We start from the raw sequence: 23,841 nt of genomic DNA, 5'->3' as shown, positions 1-23,841 counted from the left end.
GTCAAGCTGTGTGACACTGGTAGTCTCTCATATTGTGCCGTTCATACACTCTCACCCCAACAAAACAGTAAAAATCGACAATAATCGACAGTAATCGGCTTGAGATAACAGTAAAAGTTACGACATAAACTCCCTATACCATGGGATATCTACTTACGCTATTGTTTCTCTATGACATAACCTACATAATATTTAGATGATTTGAGACAAAATTTAAAAAAAAAGTTTTGAGCGAAGGCCTGTTCTTCTTTTCTATCTATTGTATTGTTTGCTTTATCCAATATATGAATGAATCATGAATCATTTCCCATCAACCAATGGTAATTGACTCGTCTCATCATTAGTTGATGTTAGTGCAAACGTATCTTCAAAACAGATCACTCAGAGAAGTATCATTGAATGAAAGCATTGACAGCTGCTACTTTTATTACCGATTTGATAAGATATGTTGACTGCAAATTGCTAACAATACATTTGAAAGATTTTATATTGAAAGACGGTATATTCGCAAATTTGGCACTGATAGCAAAATGTAATAATGCTAATTGCAAAATATGAAACACAAATTTTGGCAGCTACTTTAGTTACTGATATGATGAGATTTGTTGACTGCAAATTACTAACAATGCATTCGAAACATTTTTCAGTTTCAATATTATTCGCAAATTTTGCACGGGTAGCAAAATGTGATAATGCTAACTTCGAATTATGAAGGACATAAATACATCTTGGCAGCTATTCTAGTTACAGATATGATTTGTTGAAATAAAAACACACATGATTTGTTGACTGGAAATGCTTGCAATGCGTTTGAACGAGTTTATTTGTTCCAATATTATACATGAATTTAGCACGGTTAACTAAATGGAATAGTGCTAACTGCGACATATCAACTAACATCAATGTCGATACTGGGATGTCTACAGTTTTGAAAGGTGGTTCGAAAATCTTTGGGAATAGAATAGAACGACTGCCTTTATTTTTCCTAGAGAGCGAAGTTAGGGCGCAGTCGGCCCTCTCTTACACTCAACTCTCTATTACACAAGATACAACAACAAAAAATACAAATAATATGAAAAAAAATGCCAAACAATATGAAGAAACAAACAATATCTCTACTTATTAAAAATAATAACAAATTTTAAATAATTGAAAAGAGAGGAAAGGGATAGAGAAAAGATAGCGTAACTACCAGTATCAGTTGTCTCTGTCTATAGATTTCAGATCGAGTACACTGAACAATAATTACAAAAGACATCATTGAAACTCCATCATCAATTTGTGTGAGCAATCCTACAAACATAATGCAAAACACAGGAATCAAGACAGGTGACACAAGATATTCTGACGCTACAGATCGATGGATGGACCTTACTCGGCATAACATGTCATGGTGAAGACGACGCTGGAATACAAGAATAGTATATAGCTATATCCTTGGCTGGAATCCCCTCTTCCAACCCCCTTGTCAATCCACCACTAAAACTCATGTCAACCACCCCCCTCCCCATCGCAACCAAAGCCGACCCTGTAGTGGAGCAATAACGACGACGTCTAATTATGAGAATTATCTAGTTGAAAAGCCATTAATCCATTAGGCGAGTTAATATTAATGGAAGCGTCGCGAGCCGAGAGCCGAGCATCTGGCGACTAATTACTTTGTCGGACGCCCAGCGTCGGCATCGCAGTCTACTCATCACTTTAACGTCCCTTCCCCTCCTACCACCCCTTCCCATGGTTCCTAGGCATCCGTCTATACCGGTGATATGTAGTTGAACGGAATAAACTAGTTGAGACGTTACGTGTTTTTTTTCTAATAAAAAACGTTCAACTTGACGTTGTTTTTGTCTGAAATTTTCTTATTCTTTCAATTATTTAATTTGAAGAATAATTTCAACCAATTCAAAATGTGTAATTCATTCTACGTGGAAAATGATTTTTCTCACCGTCCTATATAGAAAAAATTCCATACACTGTACAAATAATCTTTCTTCAAATAATCAATAGGCTATACATTTGATCGTATTCTATTATTCTGTATTTATTTGCAATTGTGAAAGATTTGAATGTCATTTAACTTGCATTTTGATCTTGAAAAATTATCATTGATGAGATAAAGATATTGTTGCTATTTCATTTTCCAATTGATTGAGTGGAACTAATAAAATCATAGGTGATCATTTTTGAAAATGTCTTGAAAATTTTCAATCAATTTTTCATCAATGATAGTAGATCTATCTACAAAATGATTGAATATTGTTGTCAAGTCAACTTTATCCTTTGCGTGATCATTAGTCCTCAATAATTCAAATTTTTGAATGATTTTGCAAAAAATAATTGGAGGCGCCGGGTATCGATCCCGGTACCTCTCGCATGCTAAGCGAGCGCTCTACCATCTGAGCTACGCCCCCGGTTGATATTTCAAGAAATGTACCGACATTCATAAATGTATCAACAAGGACATGAGAGTAGACAGCTGGCGGCTGAAAAGCAATAATGCATCTGGTATCACCTGATAGCTGATAACCGGTTTTGAAGAACTGGACCACTACTTCTTGTTATCAGTGGGCGAGAGTGAGAACAACGGTAGAGCGACGTAAGAGAGAAAAAGCTGGAGAATGAAATGTCAAATGGTGACTTGAAAGTTACAAAGACGGGACAGGCTTTTCAGTATTATCAATGGTATTCGAATCAAGAGAATACTGTGTTAAAAGTCATCTAAAGTACTAAATGGTTTGGAAGAAATTATTGTGCATATTCAATTGTTGAAAAATGTGAAAATCTTATTAAATTTATTTCTTCATTTGAAAAATGAAATAATAATTATAATTCAAAATTAATTTGATTTCAATTGAGTTAATATTAATGAATTATAAATCAGTTCAAGGTCTATTATTGCAGACGAACAGATGCCCATTCTATCTTTGTATATGACCAAACTTGTTCATGACTTCACGCTACCAAATTTCTCTGCGGATGCACATTGAAGAAGGGGTCTTATAGTTAAAGTACAGAGCATGTTCAATTAATAAATTTGAGTGAAATTGAGGAACGAAATAATATTTCCCCCAAATGAATAATGTAAATCATGCATTGTGCTAAGTAACTTTACAATCATTAGTTGAGAAAAAAGAGGGAGTCGAAATGAAATTGGGTGGAGAATATGGAAGTATGGATGATTGGGTATAACCAATAACCATTATTATGGATGATATATATTATGCATATTATTAAATGTGGATATCAAATGGAATATGAAAAGCGAAACAGAGAAAAGTGAAGATCTATTGTAAAATCATGAATAAAAGAATAAGAATCAGTAGATACTTATAAAGACAGGATAAAATTCTGGAAAGAAGTCAAAAATAAGAAAGTGAATAAAGATGAAAGATTCCACTCAAACTTGTACTAGGTAGGCCTATACCCTTGCTACTTCTTATTCAATAGACTGTATGTAACGTAGAGCATGAAGAAAAGTTGTAAATATAAATTTTTCATACGCTTTTCAAAGTAGACGACCGTACAGCCTACGAGACGAGCGGAATATGAATAGGATAAAGGAAATAAAAGTTAATTTCCTCATGCAGTTTCTAACCGGCCTATTCCGTGGAGTGGGGAAAAGAGTTAATGCCATGAATAGGGAAAAAGTTCAAGATGGGTGTTGTTAGAAGAGGAATTTCTCTTAAAGCTTGTTTACACCTCTGGACCGTCAGCGTCTCCTTTCTTTTGAACTTCTTTATACCCTATTCTTTCAATCTTCTGGCCTTATATTCCTCGCTCCTCTTGTTCCCCTCGCAGTCGAGGAGGAATACAACAAACTTGCACAGTACTCCACTCCCATGGCATAGCCGGTCGCAATATTATAAATACATAACTTCATCGCCGAAGCTGATATCCACGGTACATTGTTGCCTACTACTTTGTATTCGGCAGCTAACTTTATTCTCTGTTTCTCTTTCTTCCATCTCTTTCTGTATCTCTCACTTCCCTTTGTCTTCTGTCTTCTACATATTTCGTTTTCCATTCGGAATGGAAACACCTACACGCAATTTTCCTTTGCACACTTCTTCATTGATCTCCACAGTTTTCTCTTCCATCTTTTATCTTGCCTCCCTTTCTATTTTTCCTACTTTTGTTTCGAGCTTAGTTCTTTTTCTATCGAAATAATGTTGTTTCTTTCTTTCCTCAATCAAGCTCTTCCCGCTAATATTTTTCAAGTGCCTCCAATTTTTCCGTGAACATGAACGAAACCTTAGTTTTCATTCTCTACATCTTTTACACCTTTAGTTCTTCAGTTTCATTATTTTTGTCTTCTCCATTCCCAGGTTCCGTGATGTTACATGGCATCATTGGATCTTCTTTTTCCCTCCTACCTTCATTTTCCTGTCATATTCTCTTTTCCAATCCTGAAAGTTTCTATAATTCATCTTTCTTCTCTCTTCCTTATCAAATTTATTTCTTCATTAATCACTTCATACTAATAGTTCTGTGAACAGTAGACCTCACGCAGTTTTCTCATCCACAAATATCTGATGTCTCCTGTTCTAGTTGATTCGCTTGAATCACATTTCACAGTTAATTTACTCTTGAAAACTGTTATTTGTTTTCTCCAAGTTCAAAAACTCACTTATGTTAATAAACTCAGTTTAAATTTTTGAATTTGTATGCCATATGATAATAATTTATCCAGTTCCGTGATAATCTTTTCATGTGATAAAAATATTTCTCAACTATTTTAAAATTATTTTTTCCATCAAGAATATTATAATTTCTTCAGTATTATTTAGTTCATTTAATTATTTTTATTCTATTTTCAATCACCTATTAAATTTGTTTTTCAAATGTGAGAATATTGATACTGATGGGCACGCATTATAAAAATAGAAATAGACATAGAAATAGACACGGCCAGACATCTGTGTAATGCATGCAATGAATAATCTACTTGTCAGCTAATTGATTATGAACAATTCTATAGTCTGATTGATTCTATCTTCAAAGTAGATGATATATATATATAGTGATATCAGAGTATGTAGGAATTACTTTTCGTTTCATATTATCTTTAAAATGCAAAATTTCAAAAAACCTTGTGTATACATCGATGCGCAGTTGAAAAATGAATATTCCTGCCAAATCGCATCGAATTCTATTAACGCGTTTGGCCATAATCGCGTTACATACAGACAGATAAAAGAAAATTCGAGTTAAATCATAGACCTCACTACGTTCGGTCAAATATATTCTTTCCAATCTCTTAATTATATGCAACTCCCTTACCCCTTTCCACCTCTCTCCTTAAGAATACATTTTTATTCAATTTCCTAATATTTTATTCCTATGCACTTCTCTTTTTCTTCCTTAGATCTCCCAACTCACATCAATCCTTTGTATCGACAGTTCTTCTTCATTCTTTTAGATATATCTTACCCTACATCAATTCCCCGTATTGGCTTCATTCATCTCTTCTTCAACCTTTGTCGCTACTTTTCTACTGAAATTTCATAACTTCTCTATCGCTATTCATCCCCTTTTACTTTACCTGGTGTTTCTTTCCTCTCTCACAGGTCCTCTCTTACTCTTCCCAGGTGTTCGTTTCTCTCTTTTGTATCCCCAACAGTGTCTCCCCCAAGTCGTCCCCCCATCTTGAACAAAATACCATGCATACTACTTTATTATGCACAGGTAACTTGGAACAATGTTATCTTACCCCCTCCTCCTCCCACTCACCTATTATTCACCTGTATCCCCCTTCCCTCCACCCATCTGCGCGCATTATTATGCGCAATAAACGTGTTACGCCTCCCTAACGGCGCCCTAATATGCTTCTTTATGTAACGCTAATAAATTTATTGTCCCCGACTCAAGCAGGCGAGAGCGACTTCCCTACCACGACTACACAATACCAAAAGCTGGATAAAACAAGCGTGTCGTAAATTTTATCCCCACTTTCTGTCCTATTTAGCTTTTTATATTCTCAATTTATACCTCAACCCTAACAAAAGGGGTGCTCGAAGAGTAATTTCAAAGTTCATATTCATAATTGAAACCAAGATTCAAACTATGATCAATTATTCAAAGTTGAATTAACACAAATTTTTATGATTAACTATGTACTTGGTATACTTAACAAGTTGTTCTTGATCGCTAATGCTTAATAAATCGAATAAAATAATCACTTTTGAACAACTAAGTTAAATAAAAGTTATTAGCCTCTACTCACAGTTGTTGTGGTGCGCTTTCGGACACTAGGCCCTTCATCAACACTCTTCATTTGTGTTGATGAAGGGCCTAGTGTCCGAAAGCGCTCCACAAAAGTGAGTAGAAGCTAATAGCTTTTATTTATAAATACCTTATGTCGTAATTTGGTTGTTCAAACGTGATTATTCACTAGCAGTTCGTAATGGAAACAAACATTGAAGAGAATAAAATGATATTGATAATATAAATAGTAGTATAATATTGATATCAATTTCCCTCATGAGATTGAACATTTTGAAAAATTAATTTATCATTTTTAATAATTCCTGCTAGATAATATGCCTTGTGAATGAAGTGACCAATGAAGTCACAATCTAATCAATAACTTTTATACAATGGTAGTAGTCCCAATGCTAAGGTATTTAGTGTATTTCAAACTACTGTATAAGTCTTTGAAAGATTTCATTGTGATTATTGTAGAGAATTGCAATGGACAAACTCCATTTCAAGATAATAAGAATAGAATATCCAATGCTCTAATCACCTTGCTCTATCTTCAGAAGGTCCAGGTGGATACATATTTTGAATATGATTCCTGTTCATTCCTCCCGAAATAAATGGGATGATTAAGCATCCAACAAATACTCATATCTATTGGGGCATCAATGTGACTGAAAAAAGTTATCAACTACATTGTTCCTGAGAGAATAAAATTTCAGGATTTTTTTCAGAAATTCAGCTGTATGATTTGGAAGCTTCTAAGTGAAAAGCTAAAAAGAAGAGGCGGTGTCGTAATTAGGGAATACGACCAAAGCAAGCATTTGTCTTATTAAAACGAACGCCTCTGGAAAAGAGTAATTAAGTTGGAAAATTAATTAAGAAACCTTGAAACAGCTAGCTTCTTCAACATAGGAAAAGGTTGGAGAGAAAATAAAATAAATTGAGTTACTGCTTGTAAAGGCAGCAGAGAAATGGAGAGCGAGGGAAAAGAAGCAGAAGAGCATGACTGGAAAAATAATTTTGGTAAGAAGGAAGAAAGATGAAAGCAGTCAAAGAAGTATAATTGCATCACCGCAAATAGAAGTCTTGTGTGCTTAACTAAGTCGCTGGCACCAAGAGGAATGGAGAAAAGAAGCAAGGAGGAGAAGAACTAAGCAAATGAAATTTCACCCAATTATGTAGCTTTTCATTAATTAGATAGCAGAGACCGGGATGAGGAAGGTGTGCAAAAGCAGGTATAACTGGAAAGGAAAAGGATTAGTCGAGGAAAAAGGGACTAAGAAGTTGGAAAACTGAGGCGTACAGTGTTGAGAGAGAAGTGCACTGAAACAGACAATATCATTTTCAAAAGATTTGCTCTGTAAAAATTCATGAGTCAGAGAAAACTGCGTAGAGAAAGTAGGTGTATTTCATTGGCTAATGAAGAAGAAGGGGTGGTTGGTGAGAAGAGAGTTCTATCTCACTTCATACTCTTCTTCTCCTTCTTTCTTAATACGCTTGCAAGAGATTCTATCTAGGAATATATTCCTTTTCTAGAAGCAGAGATCTTTCTTTCAAACTTTATTTTTCTGCAGAATTTAACTACTTCTACATTCACGTTAAATAAAGTACTGCATGTGTGTAGGATGCATTATTAATGATGAGACTCATAGCATTTTTATCCTCTGCCAATATATCATAACATTCCAGTTGGTTTGTGTGTTTCACAATAATTGACAATGGTGGTGTAGAGTTGGTGTACCTCAAATAAAGAAGTTTCCACAATAATTCCTGTTTTAATTATTTCAGTCATTAACTAGACTATACTCATTATTCATTGGCTTGTTCTATCAACTTCCCATTGAAACGTTTCACTGTAATATTCATAGTTATAATAGGAATAATATTGCTGTAGTTTTTCCTATTTCATAATATTAAAAAAATGATACAACCAACCGATGAATTTTCTTTCAATCCAATCTTTTAGTAATTTTCAAATCATTGCAGCTATGAAACGAATCGATTCAGCAATTAGATCAATAATTGCATCACCAGATCTATTTCTATCAATAATTCTTTACCCATCAATTATTCCAATTGAATAACTCACGCAGAAGCAATTTTATAAAATCAATAGAATTCATCATGCAATAATATAAATTTCGACCAATGCTCTTCCAAATTTGATTGAATTAGTGTTTCCAATTATCTCTTTGCCCAAACACTGAGAATAGGCTTTGAAGACGGGTGAGAATGATCAGAAGAGATGTAAAATATTTTAAGATAAAGATAGTTGAGAAGTAGATAGGAGAGTGGAAGAAGAGAGAAGTACTGGAGTGAGAAGGCAAAAAAGTTTGACGAAATAGGGTAGAGGAATAAGCTAACCAGATTATCAGACTGTAAATTAGAAGGCAGTCCAATGATGATGATAAGGGGGCGGAGGTTCCACTCACCAGCGCTGACTAAAAGAAAACGAACAGGTATATGCAGAGCGTGGTGGTAATTGTGGGGGGGTGAAGGGGGGTTCTGAGTGAGATGGGAGAGGAGTATCAAGACCGCGTTCGTCCGCAAAGTGCGTAATTAATAAGGCTAATTAATAAAGGGCCCGCCTCTGCTTTTCACGAAAGCTAGGTACCCCCTGTAAACCTCCTTCCCATCCTCTCATCACCCCACCATATCCTACTCCAACAAGCGTCCGCATCTTTATCAAAGAGCTGAATATTTAATTGCGAAATAGTATTCACAGTCCTTTTGACATTTCCATAATTCTGCCACCGAGCCCCCTCACTCCCACCACCCAACACATCCTCAGGGCACCAATGAATAAGGTGATATCCGAATGGGGGGCGCACGAGGGACCCTCTAATAAAATTCATTCCCCGCTGGATCACGCGCATTTCCCTGTAGCGGCATCTCCCTTTCAAGTTTTCTCTTTCCCACATTTTCTCTGAGTTATTTTTCCGAGAAGCACCATTTTTTATACTCCATTATACATCATACAGCTTCGATAGAACAGCAGGTGATTGTAATAGTATCGTGGTAGGTATGATTTTTATCGTCCTTTGTGATCGTAGTTACAAGGCATTTGCAAAACAGGTGAGAAATGTATCCAGTAACCATGGCATTCACTCTTAAAAATGAGATCCAAGATTATAGTAGCTAATGATTTTCTTTGGTGGAATATTTAAAAAATCATGAGCTTATCATCTATTCCATCGATTATCTTCATTATTTCATCACGGAGTCCGCAATGGGCATTCATAGAATCCTAGGATAGGATTAATTATAGAATCCTAGTTACAGTTTTCTATTTAATAGATAGATGAAATGTACATAATAGGATTACAAAGAAATATTCGCCAATAGAACAGGACTGATCTACTAACTATGAACCATTAGTATAAGAAACATTACTATTTACTATCTGTTGCCCTATTTCTTATGTTTTGTTTTGCTGATGATGCCCACATGAGCGTTCTACTTGTGCGTGGGTAATGGAAAGTGGAAGGATGATTTGATAAGATGATCAAAAGTTCTAACCTACCGGCGGGATTCGAACCCGCGACCAGGTAGTGCAAACTGGAACGCCTTAGCCGTTTTGGCTATCCTGGCCGGCAATTAGTGAAATTCTATTAGTGATTGGGAATCAATTAGTGAGTCTCTATTAGTTGAAGAATTTGAAGAAATAGAGAAAGAGAATAAGATTTAAAAGAAAATGAGATATATTTCAGTCCAGTCCAGCAAAAATATCTTGAAAATCGAATACACTCGTCTCCCTCTTCCAGATCCAACTCTCCTTCACCTGCACTGATGTTCAGAGCTCTCTAACAAACCTCTCCCCTTCCTTATTCTCACTCCTCCCCCCAACCATCCACCACTCCTATGCGTCTCACTGCTTTCGAACCGAATTATCATATTTTTATACCATCAAAGGAAAAAGTAATATATAAAAGTTAAAAATGTATAGAGAAATGATGTCGGCCGGAAAGGAGTGTGAGTGAGGTGGTAGTTAGGGGTCGGAAGGGGGAATGGAGGAGAACGAAAACTTGTCTGTGCTTGGGCTCAGTATTCTGTTGCTCCTGCTTTTCAAATGATGGAATTCAATTTATTCTCCACCCTGCGCAGCCCCCACCCGTGAGCCTCTACTTTTGGGGTGGAAGGGGTGGTTTTGAAAAGTAAGGGAGGAACGTGTTGGTGAGTGGAAGGAGTTGGTACAGGAGCACAGAATCCAAAGCGAGGCGAGCCAAGTGGCCGCAAAGAATCTGCATTATTGCTTTTCTGAAAATCAGGAGTCCCTATTTCATTCACTTGATGACGTATTTCATTATTATTTCTGTAGGTGTATTCGATAATATCTTGTGTTTAGAGTTGGATATAATGTTACCACTTGATTGAAGCTTTGAAGATGAATTCAATGAAAACTAAGCTTGATTGTACAATATTCAAGTAGTTCAATCGATAAAAAATTATTCAAAAATTCATATATACTAAATTATTCCAGAGAGAAATTTATTTTGAGAAGGATAGACAAAATGGAATAATTTTACTAGTGTATTTAAGTCCACCTGATACACTGCACTCAGATGGTTGTAATTGGTTGATAATAATTTCGTGTATAAGGTAACTGAAACTCTTTTCAAGACTTTCCAAGGCGTGATCCACACCACATCTTAAAAATAGTTTCGCCAGGAAACTATGATGTGGACTAGATTTGACTATTTCCCACAAAAATACCACTAGAATGTATCACTTTCAAGCGATATCAAATTTGGATAGTGTCTAAAACAATAATTGAAAATCTTGAAACAGTTAATTCACACTACTGAATCTGTCCAATCCCATTAAACCAACTTCATCCACTCTCAGTAGTCTACAGCATAACCAATTATCAAACTTAACATTGTGAGGATCAATTTATAATTACACATTAGTGTAATTATAACACATCTGTATAGTCAATATCAAACTATATTGATCTTGGGGATTTCGATAAATGGTGAGATTGCATTCCTGAATTGAACTGATATAGCTGATATAGCTACAACTGAATTATAGCTGAAACAAGTTGCTTGCTCTAGCACACGTGCCCTACCACATTGAATTCATGAGAAATTGTTGATGTTCAACAGAAGAAGAAATGATTGAGATCGAGATCCATGATAAATTTATTGTTATAGGCTGACATTGAGATAACTGTATCTGTATGACTCAATTCAGACCCAATTGTTTTGGATCTCGTAAATATACAATAGGCTACTTTCTAACTATGTTACTGATTCTGCCGCGATAACAGGAAATTAGTGCGAAATTCTGACAATCTAACTCATAGAATGAAACAAACTAGAGGTTTTTGTTATCAGTAAATTGTTGTAGGTTCACTCTAGGAGTCGATCAATGGTTGCATGGTAGTCAATCAATCCCTGTTCTATATACAGAGTCAAGCGATGACACTCCTCAATACAAGCTTCTTTCTGTAATCTGCTCATCACAAGGGAAGTGGCTCACTTCCTGTGACATCCGCCTTCACTATTAGCGACGTTATGTTTTGGCAATTAATGGATTGCCTTCCCTCCTCTTATGTAAGGAGGATAAAGGAATAGAGAATGGGGAGGGGGCACTTGAAGCAGGGGGAGGGCCACACACGAGTCGCCTTTCGCAGCAAACAAAGCGTCGGTCGTGAGTTATGGCCGAAAATCTCTTCCGTCGAACAAAAACACAGACCTATTGACTCCCGGCAGACGTGTGCTGCTTCCTGTCGGCCACTAGGGGAAGTAAGGAGGGTGCAAGAATGAGCTGGTGGGAAAGAGAGAGACCGGTAAAGTGGAGAATGAACAGACGAAGAAGGGAACAGTAGCAAGAGATAAAAACAGACTGAAGGTGAAGATGACCATGAAAAAGGGAAGAAAAAAGGTATCCAAGAATAAAGTGTGATTGAATCTAGGGGAACAGAAGAGATGGTGAGAATAGGAGGAGAATAAGGAAACAATAATAACGAAGGAAAGCAAATACTAGGATAATGTATAAAAGTAAGGAGAAGGAAGAGGAGTAGAGAAGGGATCAAACTTAGGAGTTGCTGAACTACAACTGATATCAGGATGAAGAAAGTAAAAGCTACAAAATATGAATGAGTTGGTGAAGAATGAGAATGTAGAGCAAAAAGTGGTGATAGCAAATTTCTAGAGACCTTTAGTAGTAGAATAACAAGAAGAATGGTAGAAAGGAAAAGAATGAAAACGTAGTAGTAGATTAAAGATGCTGGGAAAGATGGAGAATAAGCTGCAAAAATCACGAGAAGAAAATAATAACTAGATGTGAGACTGTCAATACGAAGAGAAAATAGAAAGGAAAACAAGAATAAAATAAGAAAGATGATGATGATGAAAAGGATGGAAAAGTGAACATAAGAATTGGCAGCAGTAAAGTAGAACTTTTGAACATCATGAGCTCGTTCCTATTTTTAAAAATAATATATAAACCCTCTCATTGACTCGTCTATGCAAAGAAGGGGATGATAAAAATCAGGGACAGAGAAAAATGTTGTTCATGAGGAAGGAAGAAGAGGAAAGAAGGGAAGAAGAGGAGAAGGAAAAATATTAAAAAGAGGAAGGAGAGGTGGAAAAGGAGGAAGAAAAGGAAAAAGAGGATGAAGAGAAGGAAGAGGAAGAAGAGAAAGAAAAGGGATAAGAAGAAAACGTCGAGGAAGGACAGAGAAAGGCGGAGATCACATGGGTGGGCCGTGAGCATGAGCTGGTCACACGCTGACACAGACACGTGATGTGACAATGCGGAACTTTCCGGTGTAATGGACCGAGTGGGGATCGGTTTACGCGCCACGCGTCTCTGTGAGAGCAGCATGTGTTTGTGTTTGTTTGGCTCACTACTCCCTCACTCACACTCTTCTAATCGGCAGCCCATTAACAACCAATCACAACGATAAAGCAAGTTGAAGAAGAGAAATATTGTTATTGGAATGAGTGCAAGAGAGAAAATACAAGAGGGTTGTATAATATCGTCCTGGAGAAAGATTGAAAATGAGAGATAAAGAATTGATTATGAGTGTGTGATGTGCATGTAAACAAAGACAACAAACCAAGAACATTGGATTGCCGGGTGTTGGCTTACTTGCATTGCATCTATTCACAGGGTCACAGTCAATGATCAATGAAAGGAGTAGAGGATACCACAGTATAAGCATGAAGATAAATATGGCTTACGCATAAAAGAGAATTTGCTTTTTGCTTTTTTATAAAGTCAAAGTAACTTGAAATCATAGTATTTGAATTTATAATATGGGAGGATTAGTGTTTGGACTTGGATCTTGCATCTTGTCTCGTACACATTGATTGTGATGAATTTGATTGATTCGATTATAATGATGAAACTTGTGGACAAATGCTTGATGATATGAAGTAATTAGGCAACAAGGAAAAGAAAGCTAACTTGAATAATTTGTGAAGTTGCTAGAATGATGTGTATGGTAGAGAAATACGGCGAAGAATTGCGAGGATATGTGTGGAATGAGATAGATGAAAGATAAAGGGGATGATACAACATGATGTGATTGAGCCGTGTGTGTGTGTTGGTGATGAGGAGGGGTTTGGGGCTAAATTTGGCAGATACGTCATCACGTCCAAGAGTGTAGTGTGGCAGCTTCCTCTCGATAAATTAATTAGTGAGGACTGGTCGGTCACTGATTGTTGATGGCTCACACAGACTGCAATCAAAACAATTATTGCGATTGACAATCGTACAGTACACAGCCGCTGAGCCAATAACAGGCCGGATTAGCAGGCAGCAATACGTAGGCCGATAGTGTGCGTTGATTTAATGGATTGTGATAATTGAAATTATTTGCGGAAACTGATTATTAGTTATTCGCTTCCAATTAATAAGTTCGGCTCGTTCTCACATAACAAAATGAAACCGTTGATAAATCAGTTTTAATTCATTGTTTCTGTCTCTACGTCCAAGCATCCAATTATTGGACTGATTGATGATTTCAAAAGCACTCTTCATATTAATTCATTCAATGATTTGAAAGTTTAATGCTCTTGTCCTCATTAATAATTTCGAATCATTATGATATTCACATTCAAATAGATATGGAAAGGTGAAATTGAATAAACTTATTTTATAATCATGAACTTTAGTAGACTAATTTACCGATATGATGCCAATGGATTATGATATTTGGTAACTGATGAATGTGATTCCATTTTTGATTCTATAGTGAGGTCCACGTTATAATGGCAGTAAAGAAAGATAGGAACAACGTTGCCGATCCTCTATCTTGTCTATGCCCTCTTTAGACGGTAGCGGATACAGGTTTATTGATGTAATATTAACTGTTCATTCTCGTTTAAAATAATCAATTATATTTTATTAAGCAAGAATATATATTTTTCAATAATTCCATAATATATTTTCATAATTAAGATAAAATATTTTGTTAATTGATCATTGATTCTACTTTGTTAAAGGACGATCTGGCAACAGAGCAGAGTGAGAAAGAAATAGCGCTATCCGCTTTGTCGAATCATAGACAAGGATAACAATACCATTGATAATCAAACATTGCCATTATAACATAGACCTCACTAACTTTAGTATCGATGATAAGATAATTTCTACTCAGAAAAACTACTACCTATCATGTAAATAACAGTCCTGGGACGTTTTTCTTAGTGATCGATTTCATCTTAGAAGCGAAGAATGATTTGGTTGATCAAAAATTCATTTGATATTGAAGGAACAGTACATTATCACTACTTTGATTCAAATATATCTTTCAATGTCATATTTCACAATTACTAATGATTCCTAAGGCTGCTTCCATGTCACTCAGAGACAACAGCGATGTGATCAATTGACTCTTTGAAGTATATTTCAAATTTTTTGCTCAAATCTTATAGTTATAGATTTGAAAATTGAATTTAAATTTTAATTTGTTGTAACTTTTTAAAGCTGTCTTGTGTTAGAATTTTTAATATTTTTTTGATTGTGAAGTAAGATTTTTGTTTTGATTTGTATTTTGAAACTAATTAATCTCATAAATTTGAAATTATTGTAGTACATACATTTTTTGGACTCAAAATAGAGTGTGAATTAAGTTATTATTTACATAATAACCTCTAGACTGTGTATTCCAAATTAAGGTTTAAAGCAGTTTTGGGCGAATGCCTGTTGTTTTTACCTGCATTGTATCTATTGTCTATGAATAAATGAAATGAATAAATGAAATGAATAATGAAATGAATAAATGAAATGAATAAATGAAATGAATAAATGAAATGAATAAATGAAATGGATAAATGAAATGAATAAATTAAATGAATGAAAGAAATGAAATGAAATGAAAATGAGGAGAAAATCAATTGCAAATCCATTTCAAGCATACTTTACTGATCTCTCTGAACAGTGTATGCCAGTATTTTATAGATACGGTAGTCTGAAGTTAACATCCAAGAGTGATCGTGTTGTGGAGAAGAGCAGTTGATTTGCCAGAGCGAGTGAGTGCATCGTATCGGTGCAATGTTGGTCCCCTCACTTATACTAGGCCTGTACTGTATAGGATGGATGTACTCGTCGTCTATCCATGATGGGCTTAATTAAGCTCAATTAAAGGTCCATTTTGCGTCACGCTATAGTGCGCCATTAACCATTATAATTCGTTAAGATGAATTGGGCACCGCAACTGCCAGCTTGAATTGTGTATCTTTTCCATTTAATTCAATCATGAGACTCAATTATGCTGCTCACACAGACACGTGATCAATTAATTTATCCTTTATGAAGTCACTGCCGACGACTTATCAACTCAACTAGCTCGAACTTCGTTTTCAATTTGAGTCATGCAACATGCTTCACTTACTTGCAACATTTTAACTTTTCAAACTTCGGAATTGTTCCAATTTCATAGTCATGCAACATGCTTTAATGATGTAATCTGTGTGCTTCGGAATTTTGCTTTGGTCAAAGAAGTTGCAAAACATTGAAGAATTCCTTCTCTGGAAACGAAAGGGTTACCTGCTTTTGAGCATTGAGTAAGTTTGTCTTCGTGACGCTACCATGTCCGTGAAAGTATATCCAATATTTAAATTAATCATGAGTATTACGTTACGACTAGCTGTTTCTTTATCACATTATTTTTCCACTACTTACTATTACGTGTAGTGCTCTACATCACAATTGCAGAGTTATAAATTGTTTAGACCTTACTAGAATAATGTTGTAAATAGTGAAAGTCTATCAGTTGAAAATTAGCTAGTTATTTTAGTAACTTTGGTAAGACTACTCCATGTTATATTATAGTAGTATGATGTTTAAGTTCAATTGAACTACTAAAACCAAGAAATTTAGTTGAGTATTATTGTAGGCACAGTTATCAAAATATAAAATAGCTTTTAAATGTTAGATGTGATAAATGAACACATAGGTCAACTCACCCGTCGGTGTTGAAACTGGAGAAAAGAGGATGCGTGAATGCATTGACGTTGGGGGATGTTGTGTCCGGGGGTGGTCTGTGCGGGGGTGGGGATGATACTGCCCCCGGAGGCGGCACTCCTGCGTTGGGTGACGAACCTTGTGAAGCTGCACCTCCGCTGGAATCAAATAAGAATTACGATGCAAAAATATAATATAATTTTTACATCCATTTGTAGGTCTAGCATTTTTACAGTAGTTCTCTAAATACTTGTATTTTGTATTTATCTAATCATGTAAATTATATGAGTAACAAATATCATGAATGATTTCATTCATTAATGTATTGTTTCGCTCTTTAACAAATAATCATATATTTTTGACGCATAGATAAGTTATAATTTACACGGAGAAGTAGATATCACATCCATGCCAGCTATGAATCAGCATATAGATACGAGTATAATATTTATAAACGATTTAATCAACCTAAATTAGTAAAACTGTTTAAAATTACAAGTATAAACTATATTTGAACGACAGAACAACAGAAGATGATAGAGTAGGATGATACTATTTGCTCTGATCAGAAACTTTCTACAATAAATCTACAACTCTCCACTAGAGTCATCTTACTATGCATCATCTACGTTGAACGCTAATCTGTGATTACATGGAGGTATGGTTACGTTCAATGTGTGTTCCAATTCAGGTTTAGACGGACAGCTAATCTATCTCCGTTTAAACGGGATGGTGCATTTGGACCTCAGGCCCCTAAAATAAGAAGGCCTATGGCTCAACTCACACTTACGCGACTCAGGTCGAGAAGAGACTGGACTCTAGTCGAGAGCATATGTTTCCAAATGATGACACTATAAAGGCGTCTTAGACGCGCTGAAATCATTTAGTGCGTCTTCAGGATGTATGGGCACTTGTGTGGAGCGACTATTTCGCTCGTATAGTTCATCCTGTAAGAGTCAATGGCGAAAAAAAAGTTCAGAACGTCTAAGGCTCAACTTACACTTACGCGACTCAGGTCAAGAAGAGACTGGACTCTAGTCTCCGCAACGTCACCATTTGAAAACAGATGCTCTCGACTAGAGTCCAGTCTCTTCTTGACCTGTGTCGCGTGTGAGTTGAGCCTTAGACGGTCTGATTTTTTTTTCGCCATTGACTCTCACAGGATGAAACTATACGAGCGAAATAGTCGCTCCCCACAAGTGCCCATACATCCTGAAGACGCACTAAATGATTTCAGCGCGTCTAAGACGCCTTTATAGTTGGGGTCTTGATGATGCGACTAAGATACACAATGTTGTGGACAATATTATGATAGTAAGTTACACTAATAGTTCAATTGTGACTATAATAATCAATCGAAATTCGGGTAAGGAATACTTTTGGACTGTGCCTGTTGGTCCTTGCCCAATCATTTTGATGAGTGTGTTTTATGTATCATAAAATAAATAAATGAATAATTGTTAGTGATGTTAGACAATAAAGGCAATTGCCTTAGTGATAGGTTGTTTGGATGGGAAGCCATTTTTGTTACCTGGGTGAGTATGGCGGCCGATCAAGGGGACTTAGGGGTGAACGAGGGGAGTGCGGAGGGGTGCTGTGGTCCTCCACCTGTAGGCGCCCACCTCCACCCCCCTCTGAATCACCGTCCAAGTCGCTGCTTGCACCTCTGTCTCTGTCACCCTCATCGCTAACCACTGACAGAACACTCTGCAAGCAACATAAATACAACAATATTATTGGCAGTGACTTCAATGTGAATCTATATGATTTATTAATTTTAGTAAGTTGAATATGGTTTTAGTTGCGTGATATTGCGATCACTCTGTAAACTTTCAAACTCACCAATTACATTTAAGTGAAATACTTTCATACAATGTTAGCATCCTGCATACCATGCTTGTAAGAATGAGTTGGAGAAACATAGGCCTACAACAATAATACAGAAATTCAGAGAACAAGCCTGTTCACAATTTTGATAACTATATCTCAAATTTTATTGATAGCTCACTCTACTGAATGAAATGGTAGGGTACCAATCTGGTAATACGATAGAGAAAATAATAACATAAGAAGATATCCCATGGTAAAGGTCTTAAGCTATCTTTTCTCTAAATTAATGTTAATACTAAATAGGCGGATTATTATCTCCTTATCGGGACAATCCTGTTCAGTGACCAGGGGCGCCATTTAGGGGGGCAGGGGGGCGTAGCCCCCCCCCCCAGGGATCAGATAAATAATGAAAATGCGGGTCTATCTGAACCAATCCTCAGAATCTCATACTTATTTAATACTTTTTTAAACAGCAGTAGTATAATTCCTTCTACAGTATCAACAATGTAGCAAAATTGCCTTGAATGTATGGATACGGGTACGGAGTAATAAAGAATATATTTTTATATGTGGTATAGTTGAAGCTTAAATACAGAATGGGTACAAATATTGATCAGGGCACAATAAGTGAGTGATTGCATAAATTTCAACGTGAGAATGAACAAGTTGCAAGATGTGACAGTGGAAGCAAATAAAGGGCACAATCAGACAATCAAAAATGTATGTACAGAGTTGGTGAGAACTATGGGAACAGCTTAATGTTTCTTTAGCTTCCTAACTGGAAGGTATTTTCCAATTAGAATATGATCCCCGATGAAATTGTTGAAATTTTCATTGTAAGAGAAAAATTTATCTGTTTCCATAATCTGAAATCTGTTTCAGTGTATTTCTTCTTTGAGCCTCTCTGTAGGCCTATGTTTATGTTTCTGATGAATATTTCATGATTCAACAACTGATAATGTATAATTATGTTTATATTGATACTTCAACCACATTTTTATAAAACTGGAAAAAATGAAGCATATTATAACATCTTCGAATGTAACATTTATCGGGAATTACCCAGGACCCTCTATCTTTTCCTTCCCCCCCCCTTATACCTCTTGTTTTCCCTCCCCCTCCCTAGCAGTTTGGTGAAATGGCGCCAGTGACAGAGACTGATTCTGAACAGAGACAAAGAATATATCCCTAAAATATACACTACATTATTCGGGAATTCATAGTGCAAGGATCACTTATTAGTGATTAAAATTGACAGTAGCTGTTATAACAGCTTCTGAAGCTTCTAATTCTAGCAGCTCCTAAAGCTAGCTTCAATTATTCAAATGTGATATATTATACGTATATCAATAGTAAATTATTATATGATATATATCTATTAATTTCATGAACAGTTTAACTTAGTAGCATTATTAATACTTTGGAATTAAAAATTTTGTAAATTCACTACGTTTCCGTTGCAAGATTTATTTTCAAACTCATCTTCACATGACAAACATATTAGAAGATTCAACTTATTCTTTCTATCATATATGAGATGATAAATCGTTATTTGGCGTAATTTATGAAGCAAAATATTATTCAAAAACAGTTCAGATTTATCATTATTACAATGGGGATGTGATGAAGAAAAGAATGAATCGAAGAACTCATTATCTTTGTTATGGTATTCAGTTTCCTTATTCCGTTGAATGCATAAGAGGGTCAAAAATTTGAATATTTTGCTCCGAGAGTTTAGGGTTCTGTGACGTCAAGATGAAGAATGGAGAGAGAAGGGGATTTGGAGTTTTTGTGAATGGGAAAGAGGATGGGAGTGAAAATAAAGAAAATGTGTGAAAGAGAAAGAGAATGTAGGGAAATGTAGTTGTAGTTACTTAATATTAGTTATGCATTACATGCAAAAGAGCTGGGAAGAAAGTTGATATAAATCAAAATAGAAGACAGGGCATGATTATGGATGGCCAAGAGTCATCTTTTCAGATTGTAAGGTGAAGTTTTGCCAAGGGGAGAGGGTAGGGACGATCTCTTTATTTTGCTTAGGACACCATGAGAGGGCAGAAACCAAACTCACAAGTTTTTGTGTTTGAGAAGGGTCGACTAGCCTGCAGGAAGTGGGAGGGATCCAAGTATCTTATATTTTTTATCTCTTTATTCGAGGAGCCAACAAAATTTATTCAAATGTAAATGCGATAACGTCACCATAAACAAAATGGCCGTCTAGGCGCCATTTCATCCATCATAACGGACCATTTGCTGTGTTGAATTCCTCCATTTCTTCTTGTCATATTTCATGCATTATTTTGTGTTTTATAGCTCGCATGTACCCATAGCTCCGAAGTCGGATAGCTCCGCTGTTGATTTTTGTAAATTGACCATTTATCTATATCATATATTATCAATCTAATCATAGGCTTCAGGATTGAATTTCATTCATTCTCAGAAAAAATCCATGTTGGAATCAGTAGATTCATCTATATTAGTTTCGTAGTAATTTTGGTCATTGAATACTAAATAACAAAAGAGTTTTATCAACAAAAAGCTTACCTTTGATGAAAGATCCTTATCACTGGGCGTCTTTCCTCTATCCTGTTCCTCTCTCTTACGTTGTTCCTCTTTTAGACGTTCAGCTTTCCGCCATTTTGCTCGTCTATTTTGGAACCACACCTACAAATTCAAATAGATTCATGAACAGAAGAATCAGATTTCAGTTTCTAATCAGGTTTTGATAGAAGTTTAACACAGTTTCTAATCATATGAAATCATCATCCAATTGGGAAAAATGTTGAAAAGTCGTTTGCAAAATAAGGATAGATTCATGGCAATGTATATGCAGCGTGAATCACAACTCGAACGTGTGAAGGATATTCTGCTCTAAAGGATTGGATAGGATTAGCGCTATCATTCATAGTTGGGAATGATATTGTATGTATCAATGTATAAATAAACAATAAATAAATAATCTTTTAATTACGTGAATAAAAATACAGTAGTGAAAAATGAAAGAATCAGGCTAAGCAATAGAATAGAATAGAAAAAACGTTTATTGAATAAATAAGCTACCTTAAGCGAACCTCAAAGAGGCTGCTTGACAAGGTACTATTATACAAAACATGTAAATTCAAATATAATTATACATATATCAGTGAACTTTATTTTTACTTAACAGTTAAATTCACTTATCAGTTTATTACACTGTCAAATTTACTTACAGAATTTACTTAACAGTTAAAATTATCATGATATTAATTAATTAATTGTTGGCTCAGCTCTCAGCAATAGTCATTAGTACGGTAAACTAAGCAAAATGATTTCCTAGTCCTGATTGTAATCATTATTTATGTGTTCTACATAATATGATGGACTTGTGTGTGATCTTTCATAGGTACTGATGAGAAATTGAGTTAAAAATCTATATTCAAATCACAACAATGTATTGGAATTGGAATAAGGTTGTGCTCACTCTTCGCCAAGCAAGTATACAATAAATGCAATGTGAAAACGGGAAGAAAATGTATCCAGCTTTTCTTTTCACCCACCCCTAGCTGTATTCTGCCAGCTGCCGAGAGAAGCCGGCTACAATTAAATATTTCAACAATGCGATACGAGCAAAAGCAGTGATCCCACCTTTTAATTACAGTCCATTCCGCCCGCACAGCCTGAGAATTAAATCCCCCAACGGAAACTTGATATCCAAATCTCTTTCCGCAGCGCTAATCCTGCGTCTTTGTTTGCTCTTCCTCATCCTCACTCCTTTTCTCTTTCTCTCCTCTTCCAGTCCCCCCTCACCATTCACTTATTCACCCAGCCACTCCGAAACTTCGTGAAGCGTTAACCAAGCTACACCCCCCTCTCCCAAGCAGCTCACGGTTAGTTGCTTTAAATGCTTTTTTAAGTAAATTTCCGAAGCGAAAATTTTAAACAACTTTAGCCAGTCGTAGCTTATTCCATTACACTCAGTCTCAGCCAGAGGATCTTTCATGGTTGAAACCTTCTTATACAAAATTACTGCAAAATCGGTCCAATTATTTGAGAAAATTTTGTAACACTAACTTCGCCTGCATTATCTCTTTGTTCCTTCATTTTCAAAGCATTAAATTATTCAACGTTCTGGACGAAAGTTAGCAGAATAATTATGTTAGAGAAGAGAGCAAAATTTTATTAGATCCATTGAGTCTGCAATGCCACCACTTCTCGGTGGTAGCTAACTTTTGAATAAATATAATTCAATCTCTAGTATGAAGGCGAACGGAATAAGATATCATTAAATGAATATTTTCTAATGAGAACTGCTATAAGTTGAGTTTAAAATCATTCTATTATTGTAGTGAGCCCGACAGATACTTTATTTTCCATATTATAATAAACTAATCTATTCTATTCTGTCGTATCTTGGCATCCAAGGAAACGCTATTTTTCTAGCATATTTTATAGATAAACCTTAAGACCTTCACGCATGTAACAGCACGGAGTAATAAACAATTTATTTATTCCGTGATTACAGGTTGGAGCGATGAGAAAATTACAATATTATAGAAATGTTTGAATTGTTATTATATAGGTAGAAGTTCAAGGCATTTTAAAACTAAAAAAATGAAATGCGTTTCTACTCTCTAAATCAAATTGCTAGTTCTTGCAACTTGCAAGCAGGGACACTGTTCTTGTATGAATGTAATTTGTTGGAAATCAGCGGCACAGAGTAGAGACGCTTTGAGTGCCGGTGCTTTTTGAGTAGTTTCTCTTGCAAGTGTCTGATAATGAGCTGGAAGCGCATATAACGAGGTAGGTTTCCGTCTCAAGCGCATTATAATGATGTCGAGTCTAGTCCAAGTTAACGAGGGTTGAAGTTCACTAGTCCAGGTTAACGAGTGCTATGCTCATGGAGTTCCCGGGTACAGTGTTATAAGAAGTATGCCGGCATTTGATGAGGATGAGGATGATACAATATTGTATGACCTTATTAACACCCTGATACAAGTGACAGTCTCTGTTTTCTCAGAACTCATTACTGACTCAACTTTGTCTTCTTGCAACTTGAGTTGTCTGCTCAAACTTCTTGTCGAGCTTCAAAGATTTGATGATGGATCATTCTCAGAAGGTTTCCCCTTTCTCTCAGATTACCTTTTCATAGTTTGGGTTACAGTTTTTTAACTTTCCTCAAAAATAAGTTATTTGATTTGTTGAACTGAACCATCGGAGTAAATATACTTCAATGCATACTTCACCTCTTTGAATAAAGTATTTCAAGATCTTCTATCTTGTTTCTTCGGCTTCTTCCTCCATTCTCATCTCATCATTCTTCTCGATCTTACTTCGTCTATTCTTCTTTCTCCTTCTTCTTCATCTTCATCATCATCATCATCATCATCATCATCATCATCTCATCATCAT

General features: G+C 35.8%; 1 protein-coding gene and 1 non-coding gene across 2 annotated transcripts in view; both read right to left on the bottom strand.

The window, feature by feature from the left end:
- LOC111058617 (retinal homeobox protein Rx) overlaps positions 1 to 23,841 on the bottom strand; it is an 80,149-nt gene that overhangs the window by 16,812 nt on the left and 39,496 nt on the right. The window contains exons 5-7 of the mRNA XM_039442489.1: positions 20,998 to 21,117; positions 18,155 to 18,330; positions 16,626 to 16,781 (exon numbers count right to left, since the gene is read on the bottom strand). Coding sequence (XP_039298423.1) covers positions 16,626 to 16,781; positions 18,155 to 18,330; positions 20,998 to 21,117 — 452 coding nt within the window. The remainder of the gene's footprint in view (positions 1 to 16,625; positions 16,782 to 18,154; positions 18,331 to 20,997; positions 21,118 to 23,841) is intronic.
- On the bottom strand, positions 2,339 to 2,411 carry Trnaa-agc. The gene has a single exon. It is a non-coding gene; the product is annotated as a tRNA-Ala (tRNA).

This window comes from Nilaparvata lugens, chromosome 1, assembly GCF_014356525.2.
Source record: "Nilaparvata lugens isolate BPH chromosome 1, ASM1435652v1, whole genome shotgun sequence".
Lineage (NCBI taxonomy): Eukaryota > Metazoa > Arthropoda > Insecta > Hemiptera > Delphacidae > Nilaparvata > Nilaparvata lugens.
This window is presented reverse-complemented; position numbering and strand designations above follow the sequence as displayed.